At 48.1% G+C, this 27,857-nt stretch overlaps 1 protein-coding gene across 1 annotated transcript; it reads right to left on the bottom strand.

Annotated features, from left to right (window-relative positions):
- Window positions 1–20,077: 20,077 nt before the first annotated feature.
- Window positions 20,078–21,800, bottom strand: ITPRIPL2 (ITPRIP like 2). The gene has a single exon (XM_007466929.1). The coding sequence runs from the start codon at window positions 21,725–21,727 to the stop codon at window positions 20,129–20,131; it is 1,599 nt and encodes a 532-aa protein (XP_007466991.1). The 5' UTR covers window positions 21,728–21,800; the 3' UTR covers window positions 20,078–20,128.
- Window positions 21,801–27,857: the final 6,057 nt, after the last annotated feature.

Here is a 27,857-nt window from a genome sequence, read left to right as displayed (position 1 = left end):
CATTCTACTCTCTGCTTCTGTGAATTTGATTATGTCTGAGTCCACATATGAGTGAGATCATGCTGTATTTGACTTTCTGTGGTCTGATTTATTACTTAGCATAACGTCCTCCGGGTCCATCCATGTTGCTGCAAGTGGCAGGATTTCCTTCTTTTTAAGGCTGAATAATATCCCATCATATGTATATATCACATTTTCTTTATCATCAAGGATTCTTGGTATCGAAAGCTGACAATAATGGGCCCCCTCCTTGCCAGATTTGGTACTAAGCCCTCCCCAGGCATCAATTCACTGAATCCCGACAATACCCTCTGGTTCGGGAGCTATTATCTACCCATTTTTTAGATGAAGAAACTGAGGCTCAATGGAGTTAAATAATTGCCCAGAGTCATGTGGCTATTAAGAGACAGAATTGAGCCCAAATCAACTTCCACCTACACCCTTTCACAATTACACAAAATGTGCTAAGGTGTGCCTGGCACTTAGCAGGTGCTAAAGATATTTAAGGCATCTCAATTCTGTTTGAATCTCAGCTCTGACACTTCCCAGCTCTGTGACTTTGGACATGTTATTTACCTTCTCAGAGGACTACCCTGCCCACCTGTCACCTCCAGTACTGGCCAAGTGTGAGTTGGGGGTTGTTCTTTAGCCTCTTTGAGCCTCAGTTCCCTTAGCTGTACAATGGGGACAATAACAGCCCATATCCCAAGTGAAAAGCACTTACCCCAGTACCTGGCAGCTATCATTTTGTGATAGCAGCAACAGTGCATCTACACCGCATGGGGGCAAGGACGAAGAGCAGAGATAGAAACAGAAAGAATAAATTTAAATTTTGTACATTTTGCCCTTTCAGAGCTTAGGATCAAAAAATAATTATCTCAGCTAAAGATGTGTCATTATCCTTTGATTAGAAAACAAGAAACGGTGTGATGTGTTGTGCTTCCCTTTTTGCTTTGGCTACCAGAAAGCTCACAGCTAAATTCCATTCTTATTCATAGTAACTGGATAGAACAGAGTCTAGGCTTAGTCTTCCTTTATGCTATATGCATTTTAAAATTTCTGTTCTATTGACTTTATTGTCCTGTAACATTTAGAGTTAACATAAAAAAATTATTAATCCAGCCTCTTGAAAAGTAGGTAAAAATAGTCAAGACATATTATGTAGTTATAAGTCAACTATATATAGGCTAAAACAGTACATTTGAAATCAAAACATTACCTGTTACTTGAATTTTAGATAAAGATAAAAGGCACTGAGATTACTTTCAAAGTAAGAGATTACTTTCAAAGTGGATTAGTTCAGACGAAATATTTAGGGGGAAAAAAATGTGATTCCCAGTGCAGGTCAATCCTACTTGCAGGCAGAGATGAGGGTCAGTTCTGGGTCCCCACGGTCCACTGGGCTGGCACTCAGCTTTTCCAGGTCCCAGCTCTACGAGGAGCAGAGGCCTGCACTGTTTCCCATGGCTTCAGGGGTTTCCTGTTTATCTTTCCAGATCGTGTGTCCACTTGCACAAAGATGTGAATCCGTGGCAGAAGCCAAGATGACAGGAGCTATTTGTGTAAGTCAGTTTGATGTTAAACATGCTGGAGGAAGGAAATTTACATTTAAATTAAATTTTGGTTATATTCCCATTGTACAGAGTCTCCAGAAAGAGTAACTGTGTGTGTGAGAGAGAGTATGTGTGTTTATATCCAAATACGATATTCTCTCAAATTGACAGTTACAAGGGTTCTCATTCTGGTGCTGGTATAATGGCCAAAAGACGGGAAACAATATAAAATTAATCAATGGGACCTGGTAGGATGATATGCCCATAGAATGGAAGAGGACGCAGGCGTTAATAAAGAACGAGGACCCAGCCACTTTGGGAACTAGTCTGGTTAAGATGAACTCACATGTAACCCAGGATTTCCTCAGCCTTGTCACTCTCAGAAAAAAATCCAAATTCCTCAGCCTGGCCTACACCAGGCTTTCTCACCGTGGGCACTGTTGACACTTGGCGCCGGATAGTCTATGTAGTGGGGGGCTGTCTCGTGAGTTGTAGGATATGTATGGACGTCCCTGGGTGCCACCCATAAATGCCAGTTGCACCCCTGCCCCCGAAAGTTGTGACAACCAACTGTCTCCAGACATTGCCAAAATACTGCTTCATGCAACAACATGGATAAATCTCACAAACATAAAAACACACACACAAAAAGAGTACATACTGGGAATCCCCTGGCAGTCCGCGCTTCCATTGCAGGGGGCATGGGTCCGATCCCTGGTTGGGGAACAAAGATCCCCCATGCCGTGGGGCATGGCCAAAAAATCAGAAGAGTACATATTATTTATAAACCCATTTTGTTGGGAGAAAGAAGGCACAGGCAAGGGGCTTCTGGGATGAAAGTAACAGTCTGTTTCCAGATTGAAGTACTGATTACTCAGGTGTTTTTCACTCTGAAAATTCATCGTGTTGTGCACGTTTCCATAATTATGTTATAATTCAGTAAAAATGGTTCTTAAAAAATGAGACGTATCGGGTCTTCCCTGGTGGCGCAGTGGTTGAGAGTCCGCCCGCCGATGCAGGGGACACGGGTTCGTGCCCCGGTCCGGGAAGATCCCACATGCTGCGGAGCGGCTGGGCCCGTGAGCCATGGCCGCTGACCTTGCATGTCTGGGGCCTGTGCTCCGCAACAGGAGAGGCCACAACAGTGAGAGGCCCGCGTACCGAAAAAAAAAAAAAAAAAAAATGAGACGTATCTACATGGCTTGATATGGAAAAATCTCCAATACACACGGTAAGTGGGGAAAAAAACAAGCTGAAGAACACAAATGTTGTAAATTCCATTTATAACGTATTTCCGGAAGCACGGGGGGCGGGGGGAGGGAAGCACATACACTACTGATGGGAGTGCGAATTGTTAATCACTGCACAGCGTCCTCACTAAAAATGCCGAGGCGGCCCACACCCCACGACTCAGCACCTCTGGACCTCGAGAATGTGCTCTCGAGAAACTCCTGCCCACTGCCCAAGGAGACTCGGACAAGGAATGTTCACCACAGTGATGACTGAGGCTCAGAGGATTTGAGTAACTTGCTGAAGATCACACAGCCTGTGAATCAGAAAGCCAGCATCTGATCTCAGGAGGTTAAGGGCTGCTAGGGGCTCTAACTCTCCAGCACTTCTGCTGGTATTGCATGTGGGTGGAGTGTCCTGCCACAGCCGGCTAAGAGTCCTCCGGTGGAGCTGCAGGTGTTCACAGGATGCAGGCTTCACAGCGTGGAGGTGAGTGCAGCCTCGCTACACGTGCTGCCAGCCCATCCCCCCTAGACCTCAGTGTCTCCTTCCCAGCCTTGGGTTACACCACAAGAAAAAGTCCCTCTCTCCTCTCTACTGTAGGTTAACCTGGAATGGCCCTTCCTCAGAGGGCCTGGCAGCCCTGCCCGTTGCCCCAGCCCAACAGAGGAGTGATGACAGATTAGACCCCACCACCTCGTGGCAGGAAGCCAAGGGTGGCTCTTGCCTTTGGGAAGGGCAAAGCTGTGAGCTGATTGAAGAGATCAAAGGCAGCTCCATCCTTTTCAGATGAAATGAGCTGCTAACACTTTTAAAGAGAGAGGATAAGTAAACAGGGGAAACTATCCCGGGGGCCGAAAAGAAAAGTAGTCACATCCTAGAAACTCTTGCTAGACTCTGAGCTATTCTCCTGCTTTCACTTCTTTTGATTTGGGATTATTCACCAAAGAGTCAAATTCTTTCCCATATTGATGGTGATGACGGTAATGGTGATGATGGTGATAGTAACAATGCCAGAGACTCTCACCAATGAGGCTTGTGAATGACTTTACATCTAGTAACTTATCTATTCCTCCCACTTCACAAAGAGCCTAAGAAGGAGGTTCAGCTGGTAGCCCAGGCTTGCCACTGAGAAAACTGAGGCCTTGATCAGAGGCAAGTCCCAGCTCCAGGCCAAACCCTTTCCAACTCAGCTGAGGTCAGAATTCTAAGTTGCAAGTCCACATCCTGCAGTTGTCCCCATAGTTGGCCTCAAGGCAGGAGATGATGTCATGGGAACTGATGTTTTTGTCGGAAGGGATGGCGAGGCTGGGGGGAGGGGCGTTCGGAGGGCAGCCCTTCTCTCCCACTCCGGGTCGCTCACAGGGGTGTCCAAAGATCTTTACTTCTTTCTCACATGCTTCTGTGATATTTGCAATTTTTACAGCGAGCATATATTATTTCTATGATCAAAAACAAACAAGAAAGCTATTTTCATTTTGAAAAAACAATCCAGGGCCAGTTTGCCCTTTTTTAGATTCCCAGGGTCAGTTTCCGGCCTATCTGGGTCACTTGCCCCTTGGCCCCGGCTCTCTGTGAAGATAACCTAACAGACCGGGAGTCTCTCTCTGGTTCCTTCAAATTCAGACCGCTCTCTTAGGCTCGAAGGGGTCATAGGCTGAGGATTATTTAGCACAGAGCCAAGCACCTAATGAGCACCAATACATGACCCCTCTGTTATTATTCATGAGTCTTAATTACGTTCTGTGCCAAATACCGTGCTTGCATGCTTGGTTGAGAGAGAGGTTCCCATTTTACAGATGAGGAAAATGAGATTCAGAGAGGCAAAGGGACTTCCCCAAGGATCTGAAGTCAAACCACATCGCATCTTCTGCCTGGCATGTCTTTCCCTCAAGTCTGAATTCAGTCCAATGTCGCCTCCCTGGGTGGTCCCTCTCTGAGCTGATTCTCACTTACCTTGCCGAGGGCTCTTTGCCCCTGCCTTCACGTTTGAATCATATGGGGAATGTTAAAAAATCCTGTTTCCTGGCTGTTCCTGTATCAATGAAGTCAGAATCTCCGAGGGTGTAATAGTAACTTGGGGGTATGATGGAGTATAATACTGGAGGCCCGGCAGTAGTATTTATTAACACTCCCCAGGCGATTTCAACGTGCAGCTAAGATTGAGAACGGGTGTTTTAGATGGATTTATGGGTCTGTCTTCACTTTCTCGTAAGAAGGACCAAAGTAGGGTAAATAACTGTCCAGTTTGCCCAGGACAGAGGGTGTTCCAGGGACATGGGACTTTCAGTGCTAAAACTTTGAAAGCCCTGGGCAAACTGAGATGTGTTGGTTACCTTGGCCAAAGCCAGGTCCCACTGGCGGCAAAACCAAATGTCTCCAGGTATCAAGCCAGTACCTAAATGTCTGAAGTTGCCCGCAGTGGGCAGTAGGAGATGGTGTTTGACAGCAGACAGATGAAGAGAGCGTGTCCCACCTGGACCCTCACATTCAGGTGAAGTAAACATAACAAGCAGTGCTGCACTATCAGACCAGAGCCACTTGTTTTAAACTTCCAACAGGCAACCTTCAACTCCTACTCTAGAGCCACCAGAACAATTGTCTACCCAGTGGTGGTGAGTCCAGTGGACCCACAGTTCTCAAGCTTACACTGCAATTACCTGAGGAGCTTTAACAAAATCCTGATACTCAGGCCCAGCCCACAACTGACTCATAGTCTCTGAGGGTGGGACTCAGGAGTTGCTATACTTTTTAATCTCCGCAGGTGGCTGTAATGTCTGGCTAGGGCTGAAGATAGATGCAGTGGGTGACCAGATGAAGGAGGAAAGGGGGACACTTCTCTACACCTTGTGTGTCTCTAAAACATCCTTGGTGTCTGACTTACAAGCTTTGAAGAGCATTTCTGTTCTACCTGCTCTTTACAGCCACTAATAAAAATCAATTCTAAAGCAACAAAGATGTCCTGCAGTAGTTGAATGAACTGTGGCACATCCAGATGACGGAATATTTTTCAGCACTAAAAAGAAATGAGCTACCAAGCCATGAAAAGACATGGAGGAACCTTAAATGCGTGTCATTAAGTAAAAGAAGCCAATCGGAAAAAAGGCCACATACTATATGATTCCAACTATATGACGTTCTGGAAAAGGAAAAACTACAGAGACAGTAAACAGATCAGGGGTCGGGGGGAGGGGAGAGTGATGAATAGGCAGAGCACAGAGGACTTTTAGGGCAGTGGACATACTCTGTATGATACCAGAATGGTGGGTACATGTCATTAGACATTTGTCCTAATCCAAAGAATGTACAAACCAAGAGTGAACCCTGATGTAAACTTTGGGTGATAATGATGTGTCAGTAAGTCCATCAGTTGTGACAAATGTACCATCTGGTGAGGGATGTTGATAATGAGGGAGTGGGGACAGTGGGTACATGGGAATCTCTATACCTTCCAGTCAATTTTGTTGTGAATCTATAACTGCCTCTAAAAGAATGAAGGTTTTTGTTGTTTTTCTTTAATCAAGACTGAAGAAGTGCTTCCAACTCATTCATTCATCAGAGGCACCACTGAGCACCCAGTGCCTGACCCAGCTGCATGCTGGGAGATCAGGGTGTGCTGCAGGGGGACGGCTTCTGCTGTGTGACACTGGGCAATATACTTGGCCTTCCTGTGTCTCAGTGATTTCCTCCATGTCAACATCAGCTTGAGGTGCCTGGGTCTCAAGTCCTATGGACGTTCCAAGTGGGGCTGGGGATCCAGGGTCCTGGACCCATAGGCCTTGCTGTGGTAGAGAGAGATTTTGCACAATGGTGCTAAGGCAGCGGGGTTTTCTGGCATTAGAACAATACCCTGTGCAAAAGAGGGGAGGAAAAGGTCTTCTGAGTCACTGGTGGAAATTACTATGGTCAGTGGAGAGGGAGGAAACAGTGTGGGCATATGTGTGTACATGCATGTGAATAGGTGTGATTACATATCTGAGGGGGGGGTGTCTGTGAGGGCATATATACCAGGAGTGTGTGTATGCGGTGGAGTGTGTATGTGTGAATGCCTGTGTGCGAATACGAATGTGTGTATATATGAATTTGCAGGAGGATTTTGTGTCTATATGAGGACGTAAGTGTACGTATATATGTGAGTTGTGGACATATGTGATGGATATATATGTATAATGGTGATGTGTGACTATGAATGCACAGGCATATTTGTGTGAGTGAGTGTGTATGAGGGTGTGTGCAGGAGGGTGAACTATGTGCTGGTGGGCAAGTTGTTTAACCTTTCTGTGTCTCAGTTTCCCTATGTCTAAAATGAAGACAAGTACTTACCATGGTAGGTTAAAAGTGGTCACAAACTCTTTATACCCCTGCCATTGATAGGTGGAGTCCATGTCGCTTCCTCTTTAACCTGTGCTAGACCTGTGGTTTGTTCTGACCAATAAAATCTGGGCCTTACGAGACCTGCAGTTCTGGATTTGCCCACATGGAACACCTCCCCTGGAAGAGTCCAGTGGCCGAGCCATGAGAAGCTAGAGCCAAATGGTGAGGCCCCATGGAGGGAAACTGAGGCACACCAGTCCAGCACCAGCTGAGCTCATAGCCCACAGGACCACCAACTGCCCACGACAAGAGTGAGCCCTCCTGGACAGGCCTGTGGTCCCAGTTGGCATCACAAGGAGCAGAACTGAAACTGAAAAGGACCCTCAGGGCCCTCCTGAGTACAAGCCCCTCGACGTCCCCACTTCTTGTTTGTAGAAAAAGCTTTAGTCTCCTAGGTCTTCCCTGAGTTCCAAAGAGTAGGCTCAACAGTTTAATGACCAGAGAAGTGAGAACAATGTCACAGGACTCCTAGTTTCCTCCTGAAGGGGTATAGATAACAATCTGATGCATATCTTTGAGTTGTTCTGCAAAAACTAACATACCCCCCACCAACCGGGTAAAGGATGGTGACTACATGCTGACCACAAGCACGTGGACCCCAGACTGGTTGGAACCAGAAGGCTGATGATTGAGATTCCTGAAACACCCGCCTGTAACCTCCCTACCAACCAATCAGGAGAAAGTCCACAAGCTGATCACACACCCTGCAACCCTCACCCCTAATGTTGTCTTTAAAAACGCTCACCTAGGGGCTTCCCTGGTGGCGCAGTGGTTGAGAGTCCGCCTGCCGATGCAGGGGACATGGGTTCATGCCCCGGTCCGCGAGGATCCCACATGCCGCGGAGCGGCTGGGCCCGTGAGCCATGGCTGCTGACCTTGCATGTCTGGGGCCTGTGCTCCGCAACAGGAGAGGCCACAACAGTGAGAGGCCCGTGTACCGCAAAAAAACAAACAAACAAGCAAAAACCCTCACCTAAAAGCTGTCAGGGAGTTTGGGTCTTTGAGCACAAGCTGCCCATTCTCCTTGCTCGCTGCCCTGCCATAAACACTGCACTTTCCTTCACTGCAAGCCTGTATCAGTCGATTGGCTTTGCTGTGTTGTGGACCCGAGTTCAGCTCCACAGCAGAACTGCCAGCAGAGCTCATTAACACACAGACTCATGAGAGATAATAATGGTGGTGGTTATTTTTAAGCCACTAAATTTTAGGGTGGTTTATGCAGCAATAGATAACTGATACTATATAGAGTTTTTAAGCACTTAGAACATGGCATCAGCGAAGTTTTCCTGTGAAGGGCCAGATAGTAAATACTTTAGGTTTGGGGGCCATATGGTCACTGTTGAAACTACTTAGTGCTGCCTTTGCGGTGCAAAAGCAGCTAAGACAGTGCATTAATGATGAGGGTGACTGTGTTCCAATAAAACTTTATTTACACAAACAGGCAGCCGCTGGATTTGGCCCACAGGCAGTTGTTGGCCCAGACCTAGAAAACTGCCTGGGACACAGTACATGCTATAGAAGTGTTAGCTATGGGTGCACGTGTGTGAGTTCAAGAGTGTGTATGTCTGTGAGTGCATCATATACACACGTGTCTGCATGTGACTGGATGAATGGAAATGTGTGTGGAATCTGTTTAGTCCTTCTGTAAAAACACAGCAACTAGCCCGTACCAGCCGACGTTTCAAAGCACCTCCCCCCAGGCTTCCTGCTTCTATCCTGAGGAGAAAGCAAAGCACTGGAGAAAATCAAGAGAAGAGAGAGCTGGCCTGTCCCATCGTTTGCATCTGGGCTACTGTAGCACTGCCACCCACGCCTTCCTGTCTGCTGGAAGGACAGTGAAGTCAGCTCTCTGGTTGGAGGGGGAGGGGAGGCCATAAAAATGAAAAAGGAACTCTAGAGCTTTTAAGGAGGGGCTTGAGGGGAGGCTCCTGTGGGGGGGCGTGGCGGGGTGTGTGTGGCTTTTCTAGGCAACGTGTAAACATCTGCCTGCTGGTTTTGTTTTGTTCTCCCACTGTGGGACTCCAGAGGGGCTACTTCCTGCATGACTAACTGTCTTGGCTCAGTTTGCAGGGGCCAGAAATGCATCAAGTGTTAGCTTGGGAGCCAGCAGATGTGGGTTCAAATCCCTGTCCACACTTGCTTACTAAGTGGCATTGGGCATTCAGCCTCATCTTGCTGAGCCTCAGTTTCTTTACCTGTATAATGGGGATGATATTAGCACCACCTCCTAGGACTGTTACAACAATCAAATGAAGATACTGTGCATCAAGCCTTTGGTAAGGAGCTTTGCACACAGTAAATGCTCTGCAAGGTGACACTCTGAGACAGACCCCATGGGTTCCTGTGCTGGGCTCCAAGATTTCCAGGAAGTCTTCCCTAACCCCCCGGGGCTGCCTTAAACTCCTTTGGATTTACAGTGTCATAGGAACCTGTTTCTTTCCTTCAAAGCTTCTACCTCTATTTGTTATTCAGCATTCGTTGGCAGGCTTAAGCATCTGTCTCCTCCAGCAGATTGAAAGCTGCAGCCAAATGAGATGGTGTCTGTTTTGCTAACCACTCTGTCCCCAGGGCCAGCACAGGACCTGGCACTCAATGATTAGTTACTGAATGAGTGTGAATGGAGATGGAAAACTTCATAATCTGGAACTTTCTGGGGCCCTAGGGAAGAACATCTCCTCATTTTTAATCAACACATGAATTTGAGAGGCTTCCGATAGGGTCTTCCAAAACGGGGTTAGGATAGGAGCCCTCTTCAGCAGCCTCTTGTATTAGTTAGGTTAAGCTGGGCTATGCTGCTGAAACAAAGAACCCTGACATTTCGTTTCAGAGGCCTAACATCACAAAGGTGGATTTCTAACTCAATCAAAGGCCAGTATGAATCAGGTGACTGGCAAGGGCAGTTGTTCTCAGTTCCGTCTTGTGCTGCTGGCATCTTCGTGTGTGGCCTTTATTGCCTCTGCAGGATCATAACCAGTCCTTTCTGCTCCCTGCCTACTGGTCAGAACCAGTCAACCCTATCAAACTTCAGGGGTGCTGGGAGAGATATTGGGTTCCTCGGGGATACTCGGCAAGCAGCCAAAGAGTCTCTGCCACATGTAGGAAGGGCTCAGACTTCTTGGCTGGCCACTCACAGGTCTCACAGGTCTTGGTGTGAGGACTACCAAATGCATTTTGAAGGCTTGGAAAGCGGAGATTCCTACTAATTAGACTGTTTTTTGAAAATCAGGTATTTATCAGAGGAAAAATAACCAATCATCACAAATCCTTTGCCTAAAATATGGAGCAGTGTTTTCAGTGCAGTTTCTTGCCATGCAAGACCCTGAGGGCCCCCCATCTCCAAACGTCAAAAGCATTTTTCTCCATGCTTGAAATACGTTTTAATGGTTTCACTTTGATAAGGATCGACAGCCGCCCATCAGAGGCTTAGCTCCTAATTCAAGGAGACCAATGATTAAATAAACAATAAAGATAAAAATCTTTTGATGACATAAGGTCCTTAAAAGCTCTTAGTTTGAGTCTGGCACACAGTGGGATTCCTAATATTATTTTCCTGGTTTCATTGGAAGGTGACTTGATGGACTGTAATTTTTCTTAAGTGCTGGCTTAAAGTCACTGCATCTAAGATGGCAGTGGGGGGAGGGGAGACACTGAGACAAAGCGTGGGAGAAACCACCGAATATTCATGAAAAGAGCCAGCATTTTGTGAACTTAGGCTGTATATGATGTATGTCCTCTCCAGGCTACATGACAAAAAGAATGAGGGAACTATCACTTCTATTATAGAGGCTTTTCTTTGCTGAGAAGTTTCAGGGTGACTCTGATGACTTTTTTTTTAAATTCAAAATTTAAAAGAAAATGTTTTCATATCCCTGGGGTTGTAGAAAAAGGGAACTGCTAGTGGGATTAAATCCTGTGCCTGCCTAGCAATATTTTGCCTTGTACATCTCAGCTGAAGAGTTCCGTCCTAGCGTTTTATTCCTACACCACCACCGCCAACCCTTCAGCTGCCTGTCTCTGTCACAAAGCAAACCTTACACACACCAGCTGGTGGTTCCACAGCACCTGGTGGGGAGATCCCAGTTTCTCTGCTGAAAGGCTCCAGAGAGGCCATCTGACCTAAGTCAGTGGTTCACAACACTGGCTACATTCTAGAATCGTCCACAGAGCTGTATCCATGCCTGGGCTGCACCTGGAGAGTTTCTGACATCACTGGGCCAGGGTAGAGTCCTGAGCATGGATAATTTTACAAAGCCCCTTGTATAGCCAGGGCCAGGACTGAGAACTACTAGCCTGAGCTTTCCACCAGGACTCAAATTTCATTTGAGAAATGAAGTGGGGAGAAGTCTTAGAAGATGACACAATTCAAAAGAAAGAAAGAGATATAAGGGTGGTCGTTTCTCTCATTGGATGTCCTCCCTCCTGGGAACATAAACAACAAATATTCATAAGTGCAAACTCACTCACAGTCCTGTGGGAAAGGAAGTTTGGTGATGGGCAGGCTCTGAGCAGAGGGCCTGAGGGTGACCCCTACCCCTTAAGATATGGATTCACCTTCCTGTTGTTCCAAAGATGCTGGGGCACCACTCCTAAGATATGGCAACTAACGTTTGGTAGTGCTTCTCAATCCCATGTGCATTACTCTCTGATTCTCCCGATTAGCCTATAAAAGGAGGGATTATCAACCCCATTTTGCAAATGAGGAAATTGATGTCCAGAAAACTTAACGGACTTGCCTAAAAGATTACAGCCAGGGAATGGTAGAGCTGGGACTTCAGTCCTAACATTTATGGAGCATTTACTATATGCTAGGACTCAGGATGGGTATAAATTATATAATTATGGAATTATAAATTCCCCAATTACTTCTCACTTCAGTGACACAATCTTCTGCTATTTGTTTCTAGCATTTCTGTGGGAGAATCTTCTTTACTCACTAATACCCATTCTTTTTTCATATTTTGCTCAGGGCTGCTGTGTGCCATGCGCCGGGCTCTCTTTCCAGCTTCCCTTGCAGCTAGGAGTGGTCATGTGACACCATTCTGGCCAATGAGGTGTAAGGGAAGTCTACTGCATTCCTTAATCCAGTTTCTCTTCTCCATGGCTGTAGTAGCCATTGTGGGATCTTGATAGGACAAGCACGAAGATAAAGGTGAAAATACCCAGAATGACAGAGCAAAGAGATGCCTGGATCCCTGATTCATCCCTAAACTGCTGGATGCCTACCTCCAGGCTTCTGGATGATGAGAAAAAATAATTTGTCACTATAGAGTAGGTTTTCACAAGTTGTGGCCAAATGTCTTCCTAAGTGATACAGTTTCTCACATGCCCTTTATCATTGTTGTTCCTTTCCTTTACAGTTGAACACACCACCCACCAGCTTAACACCAGCCAGTACCTGACTGAAGCTGAAGCTTAGCCAAGAGGGGACACTGAATCAGTGTCTCAATTGTATTACCTTTGAGACCTATGGCATGTTGTCACCTGAATCAGCACTTTCATTTTCCAGCTTCCATTTGCTTTTATGAGTTAAGGGCAAATGCAGGAACACAAACAGCCATGTAAACTGCTGTTGTCTCACCTCTGTCCCTGTGCAACACTGCCATAACTCAGCCAACACTGTGCTTCAGCAGACGAGGGAAACCTGGATTCACTGCAGGAAGGTGGTTTGTATCAAAGTCTGGCTGTCTGAAAGTCAGATGCACAGAAGTTGAGACTGCCTGTATTTACTCCACTGGCAGCGCCTCCAGATTTCTTCTTTTTCTTTTAAGTTTCCAAATCTTTTAGCTACAGCTGAGCTACAAACTACCACTAACTCAGTGGCTTAAAACAATGTGTTCATTTTTGCTTGGAGTCTATGGGCCAGCTGGGTGGGTCTGCTGATCTGGGCCAGGCTCGGCTGGTCTTGGCCAGGCTCGCTCAAGTGTTTCAATCATTCTGTTGTCTGGTCAATTGCGGGGGAGAAGGGGAAATGGAGCTGGTCTGGGATGGTCTCGGTCATGTGTCGAAGGCGGCTGTCAGCTCTGGCGACAGGATTGCGTGGTCCCTCATCCTCCAGCAAGGCCAGTCGTTCACGTGGGGGCAGCAGGATTCCAAGAGAACAATCAAAGGCAGACAGGCCTAGGCCGGGAACTCGCACAATGCCCCTTCCGCCACATTCTACTGACTAAAGAAAGTCACAAAGCCATTCCAATTGCAACGTGTAGGTAAAAAGGCTTCCTTCGTGACGGGAGAGACTGCAAAGTCACTTCACCAGGGGCAGAGGTATAGGAAGCTTTGGAGAACAGGGGCTACTTTTGTAATCAGGCTACATGGTACCCAGAGTAAGAGCTTTTCCTAGAGGCAAACACCATGGGCATCAAGGAGCAAGATAAACAAAATCTGGGTAGCAGAGAGATGGTTGGGTGGACAAAAGGGAAACGCACCCTGCAGAGGAGGAAGAATGGGCCCAAAGGGAGCAGAGGAAGAGGTTGGAGACACTGACTAAATGAAAATTCCACCCCCAAAATTGCTTCCACACTGACGCACACTGCATGCCTAATGTGCGGCAAGTCCTTTGCTGGCACAATCAACTTAATCTCATTCACTCCTATGAGGGAGGTCCTATTATTAATCTCATTTTATAGATGAGGGAATTGAGGTCCAGACAGGACTGGGTAACTTGCAGAGAGACTCACAGATGAGAAGTGCAGGATGCAAGACTTGCAGACAGACCTCTTGGTGTTAAAGTGCTGGCCCTAACATGACACTGGTCTGTCTCCAGAGTAACTTGTGTCTCTGTCCCCACTCCCCTGCCTGGGCCTGGACCACTGCAGCATCTGATGACTTCCAGTCTGATTAAGTCCAGCCAACTTTCCGTAAAAGGCCAGATAGTAATTCTTTTCAGTGTTGTGTTGCAATTACTCAACCCTGCTAATGGAGAGAGAAAGCAGTCAGAGCAGTATGTAAATGAATGTGTGTGGCTGTGTTCCCATAAAACTTTATTTACAAAAATAGGTGAATTGCCACCCCCTGCTTAACCCATTCTCCACCTTGCAGCCAGAGTGGGCCAAACTCAAATGTGACCTTGTCATTTCTTCCTAAGGTGGACTGCCAGTTATCTTGGGGACCAGTCCAGACTTTCAGTGTGGTTTACGAACTTGTGATCAAAGAGTGGCCCCTGCATCCGTGGCATTGCCATCATCTATTAGGAAGGCGGGCTCTCAGGTCACATCCAGACCTGCGGAATCAGAACTTGCATTCGGACGAGACGCCCAAGTTGTTTGCACATTCCAGTTTGAGAAGCTTTGGCTTCCAGAATCCCTGTACCCTGGTGCCTTCCTACCTCTCCCACCTCATCCTTTGCCCCGGGAGCCTCCCTGTTCCCGCCCACCCCCACTTTCCAGCCAAATTGACTGCTCCTGTCACCTCTGTGTCCGATGCATTCCTCTCCAGCCCAGCTCCCTTCACGCAGCAAACTCCTATCTATCTCTGGATCTCAACTGCGACACTTCTTGGGAGCAGCTCTCCCTGAAACCCCCGACTGCATGAGGTGCCCCTCTTCTGCGCTTCCAGACCCTTCCCCCACCTAGCACCCAGCACACTGCACAGAAATGACTTCTTTAACTGCCTGCCCTCTCACAGCAGTTTGTGAGCTCATGAGAGGCCGTATCTGTGGTTGCCTCTGTGTGTCCTCAATGCCTGGGGACAGTAGCCACTCAAGAACTAATTGTTGAAAACTAAACAAAACACAGCCCGCCACACCTTTCCCCTGGGAGTGTCCTCCACAAGCAGTTTAACGAGCCAGTGGCTGCAGGTTTCCCCAAACTTCCACCTGGCTCCAAGGCTTTGAAGAGTCCTACGTGGCCTCCAAGATTCCATCTCTCATGAAGCCTGGTGGGTTTTTGTATTAGCAAATGTTTACCATTTGGAGAGGACCTGGGGGCCTAAGAGATTTCTGGGCAAAATTCTTGAGCTATAAATTAGCCACAGGCCAAGACTTGAGTTGTGTTTGGGCTGGTGTGTGAGAGCCGAGGGTGGAGGGGGTGGAGGTGGGTGACAGAGGAGGGGCAGGGCCAGAAGGTTCTCGATCAGAAAAAGACTTGAAGGCAGGCCCCCAGGGTGCCTACAGAGCCATGAACTGGCAACCTTTCCCACCTGTGTATGGTGCCAATTCTGTACAATGATCCCAGCTTTGCCGTGTGGAAAAAAGTCCCATACACCCACTCACTGAAAGCAGGTGGGCCTGTGTAAGGAATCACAAGCCAGTGTAGCCACAGGCTGCTCTCCAGGAAGACAACCCTCCCCAAATCTGATGTTCAGTTCACAGGTTTCTACAAGTTCCTTTATTAATAAAGCAAAGTATGAAAGAACAAGGTCCCCAAATGACCCATATGATTAAAAGTGCAAATTTACTCCAACCTGAAATAGAAAACAAATGGCTGGCCTCGACTATTTGGGCCATGGAAATCTGGTGTGATTAGAACGCCTTTTAATCACACAACTGTAGCAGCTGAACCATAGTTGATTACCTCTTTGGTCTCTGTTATTGGAACAAAACATACACTATGACCACAGCCAATAGACTGCATCATAATACACAGTTTGGGGTCAAAATCCACACTAAAAATAACAGTAAAATAAGAGGAATGTTTTAAAGTCAAGTGACTGAATCAAGGCAATTTTTTTTTTAAGCAAAGGGTGCTAAAAATATTCCTGAATATCTGATACTTCTAAAACCAGATTACATATAATTTAGCTGCATGTTTTAGTCTGTTCTCTCTGTACGGATGATCACATACCTCTTCGTCCTCTCCCAGCTTATACTTGCTTCATCCCCACCAAATCATGTGCTATGTAGGTATAGAAAAAATAAACAGTAGTGTCTAAGAAACAGACATGCAATTTTTTATAAAAACTAACAAATGCCACAATGATAACACTGAACTTTTTTCCTTCCCAAGGGATACTGGGAATGTTCACCAGGTTCATTTTTCCCACCACTGGGGCGGGAGGTAATAACCTTCCTCCACGTGGATACGATAAGTCATCGTCACGGTCAAAAGCCACATTTTACGGAAAAGGTGACTTACTCCATGAGGTTAAAGGAGACACTTTGGAAGGCTATTAGTTTCATTCCTTCAGAAGGCTAGGATGTCAGTTTTGGTGGGAGCCACGGAGTCAGAAAGGGATAGAAACATATGATCAGAACAGTTTCTCTTGGCACTGGGGCTGGTAACAAGCCTAAGAAACTTGGCTAGGAGACCCAGCACTACTTTGCTGGTGTTCACGGCCACCAACCATCATTGCAAAGGCTAGGAAACTACTAAAAAAAAAAATAATAATTAATTTAAAAATAAAAATAAAATACAAATAAAGAAGAAAACAAGTTATTCTGCAATCCTTCCTGATTACTCACCTGCAGACTCCGACAGAGCCAAGGAGTTTGGCCCCAACTCACCAGGAAGGAAATGCCAAGAGCTGGCCCCTAGTGGTCTGATGTCCCATCTGACTCCTACGAGTCCAGGGTGGAGAATCCTTCCGGGAATTGTGAGTTAAGTGTTATCTGTGGCCGTGTTAATTTGGGGGGTTTGTTTCTACAATAAAGCTTAGCTCTGAGCGATAAAGCAGACTTGAAATATCATGCCCCCCCACCATGTATAACAACATCATATCCATAACAATAAATATAACCTTATACATACTTGAGGGGTTACCGTCTTAAGGCAGGGGTCGCAAACTGGTGGCCCCCAGGCTCAACCAAATGTGTTTTTTGGCCCACTTGTGTTTTGGATATTTTTAAATTATGTTGTTTAAAAATCAGAAAGTTTCTTTTTTGTTGTTTTTCTATTTCCAGCCCCACCCTACCCTTTTCCCCGCATGGAGCTGAGCCACGCGGCCCCTGAAAAGGGCACAGCCCCCATCACCACCCAACCCTTCTCTTATTTGCCTCCCTACCTTGCTTCTGCAGGGGCTGCTGGGTTTGCGACCCCTGGTTTGAAGTACCTAGAAAATGGGTTTCCTAACCCAGACCTCTCTCGCACCCTCATATGATTTCCACCCCATCTCCCCTTCTGCCCAGCTCTTCGTTTCACGTCCATCTTAAGTCCTCCTTCCCGAAAGCTTCGGATTTCTCTTGGTTTGCTCACATTTTCCCTTTTAGCTTCAGCGTCATTTAGTTTCTCATTTTGAGAGTCTCCGTCTCTCAGCCCACGAGCATTCCGGCATGACTCCCAGGACTGGTCAGTGGGAGTTACTGAACGGGTGTCTTAAGGCAAAATGGCTGAGTCATCTCCCCAAAACACTTTCTTCGGACACTGGCTGGACAGTTAATCTTTTTTTTTAAAAGCACGAACAATTCTGAGCTTTCTTGTATGAGAATATTTGCAATATATGAATCTCCAGTACCAAGTATACACCAAAAATGTATATATTTCAGATCAAGGACATGATGGAGCCCTAATAAAATACAGAACTGAGCTTAATTTAAGTGCCTTGGGCAACCATCACACCTGACTAATATGCCATATTGTTTTATTTGTACACAGTACATGTTTTGGATTACTAAACATTGATCAAAATTGATCGAAATCTCTTAAGTTTTTGGTTACCATGTACAGAGAACAATTGCTCAGCATGGCATTTAAATAAAACATTAATATTTTTAAAATTCACAAACACAATGCCCCATTAATTAAAAAAAATAAAATTTAAAAATCTTGAGGATGGATGAGGCTTTGGGTAATTAACCTGAAAAAAAACAAAAAAACCCACAAAGAAACAAGAACTGTATGTTACCAGATTCAAACTTCAAAATGCTATTCAGATAAAAGAGGAACCTATCAACTCAGCTAGAAATATTTGGAAAATTCAGCTTTTAAAGCTTTATAATCCCTCTAATAGCCTCGCTTTCCCCCACTCCAACTACAGGGGAAATTGTAGCTGAGTATGGAAACATTATAAATATATATATTTATATAAAGATCTACCTACTCTTGGAATTTATTTTAAAAATAATTTTAAAAAACACTGTGCAGTTTATATCTTCGCAGGAAGTTGGTAGACTGATTCCTGTTCTAAATGCAGTACCTTATGACCTAACACTGACCTCAAAAACTAGGAATGACTTTGTGGTATCAAGAGGAAATGTCCCCAAACAACCTCAAAGACACAGCACAACATTTGCAACTGTTTCTCTTACAGCCCAAGGTTGCAAAGGACGTAAGAAATCTCTGTAGCTCTGATGAGAAGGATTCCCTATAAATCATTTATTCACAACGATTTCCCCACAGTGGCCAAGCAGGTCCCCTAAAGAAAGAAAGTTTAAAGAGTTCCCTCAAAATAGCTCAGAAATTAAACAATGGCCCAATTCACATGGCTACTTCTGTCTTCCAAGTTTTACCTTTAAGAGTCTCCGTTAAAAAAAAAAAATCCCAAAGCTATAAAAATCCCAAAGTATATCACTGGGACTGGCTGCATTTTCTATTCAGCAGATGATGGACCATTCTAAACTTCAACTGAGTTTTATGTCGACTGATGCAACTGAGAGCTGTTAGAAATCTGGGAGGACGGTGAGGGATTTCAGAATACGCTAGCTGCAAAATACACCCAGCCTGGTGATATCTATGCCCAAAGAGAAGAAAGAACAGACAGCTGACAAAGGCTGTCTCCCTCCATCTCCCCCTACCTTGCCCTCCTCTGCTGTCTTTCTCCTCTGTCAGCTGATTGGGAAATAACTGATCTTCAAGCACAGAGCCCAAGATACTGAACTCTAAGTGAAATGCATTGCAAGACCTGTACTGAATCAACCACTCCTCAAAGGTGGGCTTCGAGCCACTTAAAGGCTGCTTGGGCAATGAGAGCAAAACTTCCCAGCCACGGAGGATCACTGAGCATTGGCTGAAAGCAGGCATTGCCTCTTCATTATCTCATTAAACTCAGAAAGAAATTTCCATGCAAAGGGGTTTGCCAAAAAGACTCAAAAAAAAAGGTTTCTGTCTCCAGCCAGCAGCAAGCCCTGGCGAGACATCTTGCTAGGCAAAGCGTGAAATATCAATACATCTTTTTCGAGACCCAACATGTTTCATGCCCTCACCAGTGTTGTCTGAAGCACGTATCCTGTTGCCACTCTGCACTGTGCCTGGCTCACAGCAGGCGCTCAATGAATCAGCGCTGACTGGTGCACATCCCAGCGCGTGCCTAGAGGGGTGTTGAGCAAGCCTGCTCCTCAAGACTGCACATTTCTTAATAGTCAATGTAACTGGCCTCCCTTTCAGATGCCACACTTGGCACTAGCAATTACCACAAAATGAAAGAACTGATCAAAATAAAGTGCTATTTGCTCTGGAAGTTTCACTAACCAACTCTTGACTGCCTTTCAACACCTGTGACTTAATTCTTCATAATCCTGTCAAACACCTGTGATGGGCCTTTAAAAAATACATTAATATCAATCTGAACAGTGGAAATTATGTTCTTCAGAACATGAGCCTCTGGAATAGAACTACAATTCCAGTCGTAGATAAAGATTCAGATTTTTTAAAAGACAATCAGGAACCCAGGACCTACCAAGTAGTTGTGTCAAAAAACATTAGCATCTTTAAATGTGGGGGCCAGAGAGATCTGTCTAAACAACCCACAGGGGAACTTTCCCTGAAGCTAGTTCTTGCTTCCTTTACTGAACCTCCCTAAAAGCTGGATCCTTCTACAGAATCATTCCACACAAACCAACATTTGGACCAACTCTTAGCTGCTAACGTTGAATGTCTTTCCGTAGCTTGCCCAGGACACTCTGGTAGGCGTGAAAAAGATGCCACAGCTATCTGGATTGTGGAGCCAGGGGGTGATGTTGAAGCCACCAAATGTCATCCTCTGAACGTTCCAACACCTTCTGCAGGTCATCTTCCTTGCTTTAAACTGGCTTCACTGCCATCCCCACCCCCACCTGGTGGGTGAGGCTTCAGGAGCACCAGGCCAGGTTGGGGCTCTGGCAGGGTTTATGGTTCATCTTCAGGGAACCCCTGGGGGCGCTGATTCCGGGGTGGGGGACACCTGGCAAGGTAGCGGGGACCCCCATAGGCCCGGAGAAGCTGGGGCAGCCTTCGCCACGTGGACAGCAACCGTGCTGCCGCGAGTTCCCGGGCCTGCCTGTCGAAAGTGGCCAGGAGGTCAACCGGGGTGGCTTCACGCAGTACCTTGGGCAGTGGGCCCACCTCGGCGGCCGCCCCTCCAGGGCCCAGGAGGCAGTGGAAGAGTGTACGGCGTCGCAACAGGCAATCCCTGAGGAGCTGTACTAGCTCTTCCAAGCGCTCGCCCAGGTGCGCCTCGTCCCAGCCTTGTGCGGGAGCCCCCTGGCGTAGCAGCGCCGCCAGCAGCACTGTCTTGAGCACGTATGAGGATAGGATGCGTCCCCACTGGGTGGCGGCCGTCGGGTCCAGCCCGCGGGCGCCCAGGTCTCGCAGAGCTTTAAGCAACTGCAGGCACTTGAGGTAGCAGGCACCTGGAGGGGCCCTTTCCTGCAGCCAGCTCAGCAGCTTCTGCTCCTGGCGCGCCGTGTTCACACCCCACAGTGCATCGGCGCGCAGGCCTCCCGGGAGCTCCGACAGGGGCCCGACGGGTGAGGGTGGCGGTGGTGGGGCCACCAGGAAGACACTGTCGCCCAAGTGGACGGCAGGGATGAGACGCACGGCCATGGAAAGGCGGCAGCAGCCGTAATCGGTGCGGCAGGGCAGGACGTGTAGGGTAGGGGGCTGCTCCAGGCCACCTGGGGTCAGGCTGACCCGACAACGCCCCTCCAGGCTGTAGCGCACCGTGGCCAGGGAGCGCTGCAGGTGCGACTGAAACCAGCGCAGTACCAACGTAGCCGAGAGATGGCGCCGCCCGCGCACATCCACGCAGAAGCCGTCGGCGAAGGCTTTGCAGTCCCGGAGCCAGTGGCCCCCGGAAGCCCCTGGCGGCGCCTTCAGTGCGCACACGAAGCAGCCGTGGAAGGCTGGGGCCAGCGCGGGCTCCGCGCCCAGGCTCCGCGGCTCCAGCGCCACCAGGGGAGGGAGGCGCAGCGGCACCAGCACGTCGAAGCCGTCGGGCCGGCGGATTTTATGCTGCTCGTAGGCGCTGCCTACCTGGATGAAATCTCCGCGAAAGGCCAAGGCCAGCGCTCCCCCGGGGATAGGGCCTGGGGACCCTCGGGCGCGGCCAGCCCGCACCAGCTCGCCCACGATCCGGCTCACGTGTGCTTTGCTGTGGCCCAGCACGTGCGGCGACAGGCGCACCTCGTGCTCGTAGTAACTCTCCAGCAAGATGTCGAGGCTGGGCTCTCCTAAGTGTCTAGGAGAGAAGGCGGAGTGGCCCCCCAGGCGGGGAGACCCCGGCAGGAAGCGTTGCCGGACAGCGTGGCGACAGCGCAGGAGGATGTAGCCGAGGAGCAGCAGGACGGCCACCTTGAGCAGCGGGAAGCCGCCGTCCGCGCCTTCGGGGGCCTCGGTCCGGGCGCCCCCGCTTCCCCGCAGGACATGGTAGAGGCACACGAGGGCGGTGCACAGGCCAGTCACCAGGGGCCAGAAGACGCGGAGATTCAGGGTGTAGTGCACCGACATGCCGGGCGCCCGGGGCAGCGGCGGCCGAGCAGCCCAGGGCGCGAGCCCCGGCGGCGTCCCAGGCCCAGCATGCGCGCAGCGCCCGGGCAGCCCCGCTGTCCCTGTTCCCTTCGCCTCCGCGGCGGTGACCCCGTCGCAGGGCCGGGGAAAGCAGCCCTCCAGCTCGGCCTCCACTCCCAGCTCAAGCGCTCCTTCCAGCAGCGGCCCGCCCTGCACGCTCCGGCTCCCGGCCGCGCCCCGTGCCGACTGCGCGCTGCGTCCGGCCCGGCGGCCCTCCCCGCCCCGCTCCCCGGCGCGCCGCCTTCGGCCAGCTTCTGGTCCCGCTGCGCTCGCCTCCTACCCCGGGCCGCCCTCCCGGCGCCGTGGGTCCCCGGAGTCCCCCGCTGCTCCCCTCCGCTCTTGTTCCCGTTACTCGGCCACGGGAGTTTCCTCTTCCGAGGGGAGGCGAGGCCGCGCCAGCTAGCGGGGAGGAAATGCCGAAGTCTGGAGCCGCGAGGCGAGCGGGCGGGCGGGGTCGGCCCCCTCCCGGGCCTCCGCCTTAAAGCGACGCGAGGCGGCGGGAGGGACTTCAGGACGCGCTGGCAACTGGCCTCCCGCGGGCCACCCCTATCCTCCCTCCCCGAAGGCAGAACCAGGAAGGCTCTGATTGCGGGGCGGTAGCCTTGTCCAGGGAGCTTCTGCAGTGGTATTCACACAAAGTTACACTGGGAAGTTGAAAGGAGGGGAAAAGGGCGCACGACGGAACCGTCCATCCCCCGCCCCCCCAGCAAGTCGTGGTGGCGTGGTGTTGGTGGCGTGGCAGGCCCTGGAATGGAAGCTGCCCGTGCCAGTGTGCCGGTGTCCTTCATTCAAACCAGTATCTACTGAGTACCTACTATGTGCCAGGCGGGAGACCAGGTGCTGGCGAAATAGCAGTTGACAAAATAGACAAGGCTTCTGCCCTCCATAAAGCTTACTGCCTTTTGAGAAAAGGAAACCGAAAGAGAAGGGATCCACAGCAGAAAATGCTCTGAAAGAAGCAAAACTGTGTGAGGGAGTGTGAAGGTAGGGGCTGCCCTGTGGAAGCCTGAGGCTCTCTGTGGGTCTGAGACCCACAGTTGGTCTGAGACCTGGATGAGGAGGATCCAGCCTTGAAGTAATAATCACAGCCTTTACAAAGGTCATAACTGCGTGCCAGTACTGTGCTGATCACCTTACACATTCGCTCCCCAGTTCATCCTATGAAAGGGACACTATTACTTTCCCCATTTTTCAGATGAGGAAACTGAGGTGCAGGCAGGTTCACCCCTTGCCCAAAGTCACACAGCTTTTAGCAGAGCTGTGCCTTGAACCTGTCTCCAGAGAAGCTGGGAGGCAGGACCCAGGGAAGGGGACAGGGGAGTCCCTTCCTCAACTGCTGAGAAGTGTCCTTTGTCAGGACCTACCCTGGGACCTCAGTCCAGGAAGCTTTGTTTTGTTTCATAACAGGGAGCGCTCCCTGGAATGATCGGCATTTATTTAATTATCCGAATTTATTTAAACAATTAACTGTACTTATTTACGCTTCTTGCACCTTCCTTGCTCCCGGAGAGCAAGGGTAAATAGATTAAAAATGTCAGAACCCACATGCCATCTGGGAATCAGGACTCAGAGGATGCTCCTGGCTTAAGCACCAAGATTTCTCCCAGGAAAGCCTCTCAGAGCTGAGCAGAAATGCTTTCAGATCCCCATTCCCACTACTATTAGCTGTGAGATCACGGTCTATTAGTCAGGATTCTTTGGGTTGCAGGTGACAGAAACACAGCTTAGAAAGCATTTTATTGTCATATTAACTGAGACGTCCATGGGGCTCCTGCTTCAGTATGGCTGGATCTAGGTACGCTCAATCCACTTCTTAGCTCTGCTTTCTTCTCAGTGGGCTGCACCCTCTGCGAGGCTCTCTCCGCGAGGCTCTCTCCATAGGCCCCTGGCTGCTCTATCTAGCCTCATGTTTTCCTCAATGAAGAGGAAAAGAGAGCTCCGGTTGCCTGAGAGTTGCAGCAAATGTCATGCCTAGGGATAACGTTGGGTCCTACTCTAAGTGACCAAGTAAGAGAATGCACTGATTAGCCTGGCCTAGGGTGGTGTGTGGACTGAAATGTGTCCCCTCAAAATTCATGTTGAAGCCCTTTTTTTCCCCAAATTAAGTTCATATTCACAGGTTTCAGGGGTTAGGATGTGGGCAAATCTTTTGGGGGAGCCACCCTCAGTAGATGATGTACTGTATTACCGTTACTATCTTTTCTGCCTGTAATCAGTTTCCTTAGCTCATTTCCTCCAGAGAGTTCAAGGTACAGACCTCAGAACTTTGCTCTTGGAAAAATCTACTGTATTTTTCAGAGCAAGTACAAATTCATGTATTCATTAATTTATTACCCAACATACCATGTGCCAGGCAGAGGGGGATGTTATGGAAAAGAGGGGGCTCTACACTTATGGACTAAAACGCCACACAGTGTGGATGGAGTCAGAAAACTGCCACGGTTTCATTGACTTTTGATCATTAAAAATCTCCTTTAATGTTTAATATTTGGAAAAGGCCACTCCTGCATTTTTTTTAACAGCTCAGCAAATGTATACACACACCCCTCCCAACATTTCTGATATCCCGGAGGTGTGTCCTGTGGAGGAAGAATGGCAACATTGATGAGGGGAAAAGGGAACGAGGTGGTGACATTTCCCATGGGAGGCCCAGGGAAGGCTCCTGGGAGGGAACATCTGATCAGGCTTTGAAGGATGGGAAGGGACAGTGTGTTTGATAGCATGTCTGGTATTTCCACTGCAAACATTTTCACCACATAACTAATTGGCCTTAAGGCAATGTTGCTGTAAAAGATAAAATAATGAAAACCAAAAGAGGGGTATTAAAAAGGACATAATGAAACATGAGAAATGAATAACAAAATTAAAAAGACTTTATTGCAAAATGCAAAAATATTGAGTACATTTAAAATGTGTGTCAATTTATGGCAATACTGCACAGATAATTGATTTTATTTTGTGAGTTGTACCTAAGCAATTGTCTTTCAAGTCTTTTGTTTATAGTATTTTAGAGATATTTTGCTTTTGACTCATCTCCCCATTCAGCTTTGCACTTTTTCTTTTTCTCTAAAATTTCTTCCATCCTTAAGAGGGGCATCAGCTTCCAAATACCAGGATGCATATTTGCACCTGAGCTTTGTATCGAGTTGGGAAAACTGTTTGTTTTTGGCAGGTTGTCACATGTCTACTGATAGACGTTCCAAAGTTCTATGAAAGGTGTAGGTTCAACTCTGTGCCTTCAAATCACTGAAGGATTTGCAAGCCGATATGTTATCATTTTCTGGTACAGTATGTGCCCTGGCATACTGTCTTACCTCACACTTCCAGTAACTTTTATCACCATACTTTCTCTCAAGTTCACATATGTAGTTGTTATCATCCTCTATTTTAAGACCACCACATCTACTCATCACTGTACAAACCATCATGAGGGCTGAGATTGATGGAATATTAAAATGAGAGTTCTATGTCAGTGGAGAAATGAAACCAAACTGTCAACCAATTTAAACCAAACTGTCAAACCAAACTGTCATCCAGTTATTTTATCTTTTACAGCAAAATTGCCTCATGACCGATTAGTTACGCAGTGAAAATGCTCGTGGAAATGTCTATGCAAAGATGCTTGAGGCATGAGTCCCAGGAGCCCTTTGATAAATACCGTGTGCCTCCCAGAGGCGGCTCTTCCCCTGTGGTGTCTCCTGAAATGCTCAGAACCAGGCCAGTGAGGGAGGTGCTGCTATCAATGCCATTCTACATACGGGCAAAGTGAGGCAGAGAGAGGGCAAGAAACTTACTCGAGTCACACAGCTGGCAAGGCTGACTCCAGGGCTGGACTCTGAACCCCTCTGCTTCACTCCCTTTCACATTGTAAAGGGTTTTACAGGCACATCTCGTTTTATGGCACTTCGCTTTACTGTGCTTTATGGATATTGCGCTTATAACAAACTGAAGGTTTGTGGTCACCCTGTGAGCAAGTCTGTTGGCACCATTTTTTCCAACAGCATTTGCTCACTTCGTGTCTCTGTCACATTTTGGTAATTATCACAATATTTCAAATTTTTGTAAGTTTATTTATTTATTTATTTTTGGCTGCATTGGGTCTTCATTGCTGTGCGCGGGCTTTCTCTAGTGGTGGTGAGCAGGGGCCACTCTTCGTTGCCGTGCACGGGCTTCTCATTGTGGTGGCTTCTCTTATTGTGGAGCACGGGCTCTAGGCGCGCGGGCTTCAGTAGTTGTGGCTCGTGGGCTCAGTAATTGTGGCTCGTGGGCTCTAGAGCACAGGCTCAGTAGTTGTGGCACACGGGCTTAGTTTCTCCGCATCATTTGAGATCTTCCCGGACTAGGGCTTGAACCCATGTTCCCCTGCGTTGGCAGGCGGATTCTTAACCACTGTGCCCCCAGGGGGGTCCCTAAACCTTTATTATTATTATATTTGTTATGGTGATCTGTGATCCTTGATCTTTTTTGTGTGTGTGTGCGGTATGCGGGCCTCTCGCCGTTGTGGCCTCTCCCTCTGTGGAGCACAGGCTCCGGACGCACAGGCTCAGCGGTCATGGCTCACAGGCCCAGCCGCTCTGCGGCATGTGGGAACTTCCCGGACTGGGGCACGAACCCGTGTCCCCTGCATCAGCAGGCGGACTCTCAGCCACTGCGCCACCAGGGAAGCCCTGATCTGTGATCTTTGATGTTATTTCTTTGACTCACTGAAGGCTCAGATGATGATTAGCATTTCTTAGCAATAAAATATTTTTAGATTAAGGTAGATACATTGTTATTTTAGACATAATGCCGTTGCATACTTAATAGACTACAGTATCGTGTAAACATAATGTCTATATGCACTGGGAGATAAAAAATATATATATTCGTGTGACTCACTTTATTGCGATATTCGCTTTATTGCAGTGTTCTGGAACTGAACCTGCGGGCTCTCCGGGGTGTGCCCATATAGGACAGAAAGAGCGCATTCTGGGAAGGCAGGTTAATTTATGTTTGTCTCTAGCTCCCTAACCAAGTGATGAGATTCTTGAGGGCAGGGATATATTCATCTAGGTATCCCCATCAGCCAACATCATGCCTGCTACTTTATAGAACTTTATGGGAGGAAGGAAGGAAGGAAGGAAGGAGGGAAGGGAGGAAGGGAGGAGGGAAGGGAGGAAGGGAGGAGGGAAGGGAGGAGGTTTTGACCAGCAGAAATTCAGGGAGACCATTCCAGGTAATGGAAATAAAATGTGCAGATGCTCGAGGAGCATGTGACAGCTGGGTGAACGGGACGTCAATATTGTTACGAAGTCTGGTGTTTGTGGATGGACACTGTGGCATTCACTGGCCAGCCATTCCAGCCTTCTTCCAACAAGCCTTCCACAGGCAGCAATGGGGCCAGAGGCAGCAGCTCCCTTGGTGACCCCGTTCTGCTGTGTGGCTTAGGAATCTTTTCTGGAAGTTGGGCTCAGAGTCCTTTCCTGCAGTTTTCCCAGTGGTTCTGAAAGTATCTGTGATAAATGATCTGTTGCTGTTTTTTTTAACTTTCCTGTGTGTTCTACTGTGCTTGACTATTACACAGCTGATGTCATGCAACTCAGAATACCCACACGGGTCTATCCTCTCTTCAGAGAGATGTGCCCATCAATCACTTTGGTGAATGTCAAGGCAAGGCCAAGCTGATGCAGATGTGCCTGAACACTTACTATCAAGTGACTGGATCAGGGCGGCCAGTAACAAGGGGGCCAGACACCCAGCTTTGCCAACAGTGCCATCCAGTAGTTGACGGTGACCAAGTGACTCAAACCTATCTTCTCTCTTGGAAAGTCTGAATGGGACACAGAAGCCGTGAGGAAGCAGAAACCATTGCAGGTCAGGGGAGGGTAGGAAGAAACCAGGAGAGTAAGCAGCTGACCTGAGAATGGTGAGTGTCAGAGTTGATATTGGGGCACTACAGCTGCTGGTGCCCAGAGAAAATTCCAGGCCCCCTCCTGTTTGATGAGCAGCTGCCTCAGTTCCTGTGGAACCTGATAATAATCCCCACTGGGCTCTGAGATCATATGAATGTGTCTTTTCCCTACCACCCAGA

The sequence above is a fragment of the Lipotes vexillifer genome, unplaced genomic scaffold, assembly GCF_000442215.2.
Source record: "Lipotes vexillifer unplaced genomic scaffold, Lipotes_vexillifer_v1.1 scaffold232, whole genome shotgun sequence".
In the NCBI taxonomy this organism is placed as follows: domain Eukaryota; kingdom Metazoa; phylum Chordata; class Mammalia; order Artiodactyla; family Lipotidae; genus Lipotes; species Lipotes vexillifer.
Note: the sequence above shows the minus strand (reverse complement) of the source record. Positions and strands in the feature narration are given on the sequence as shown.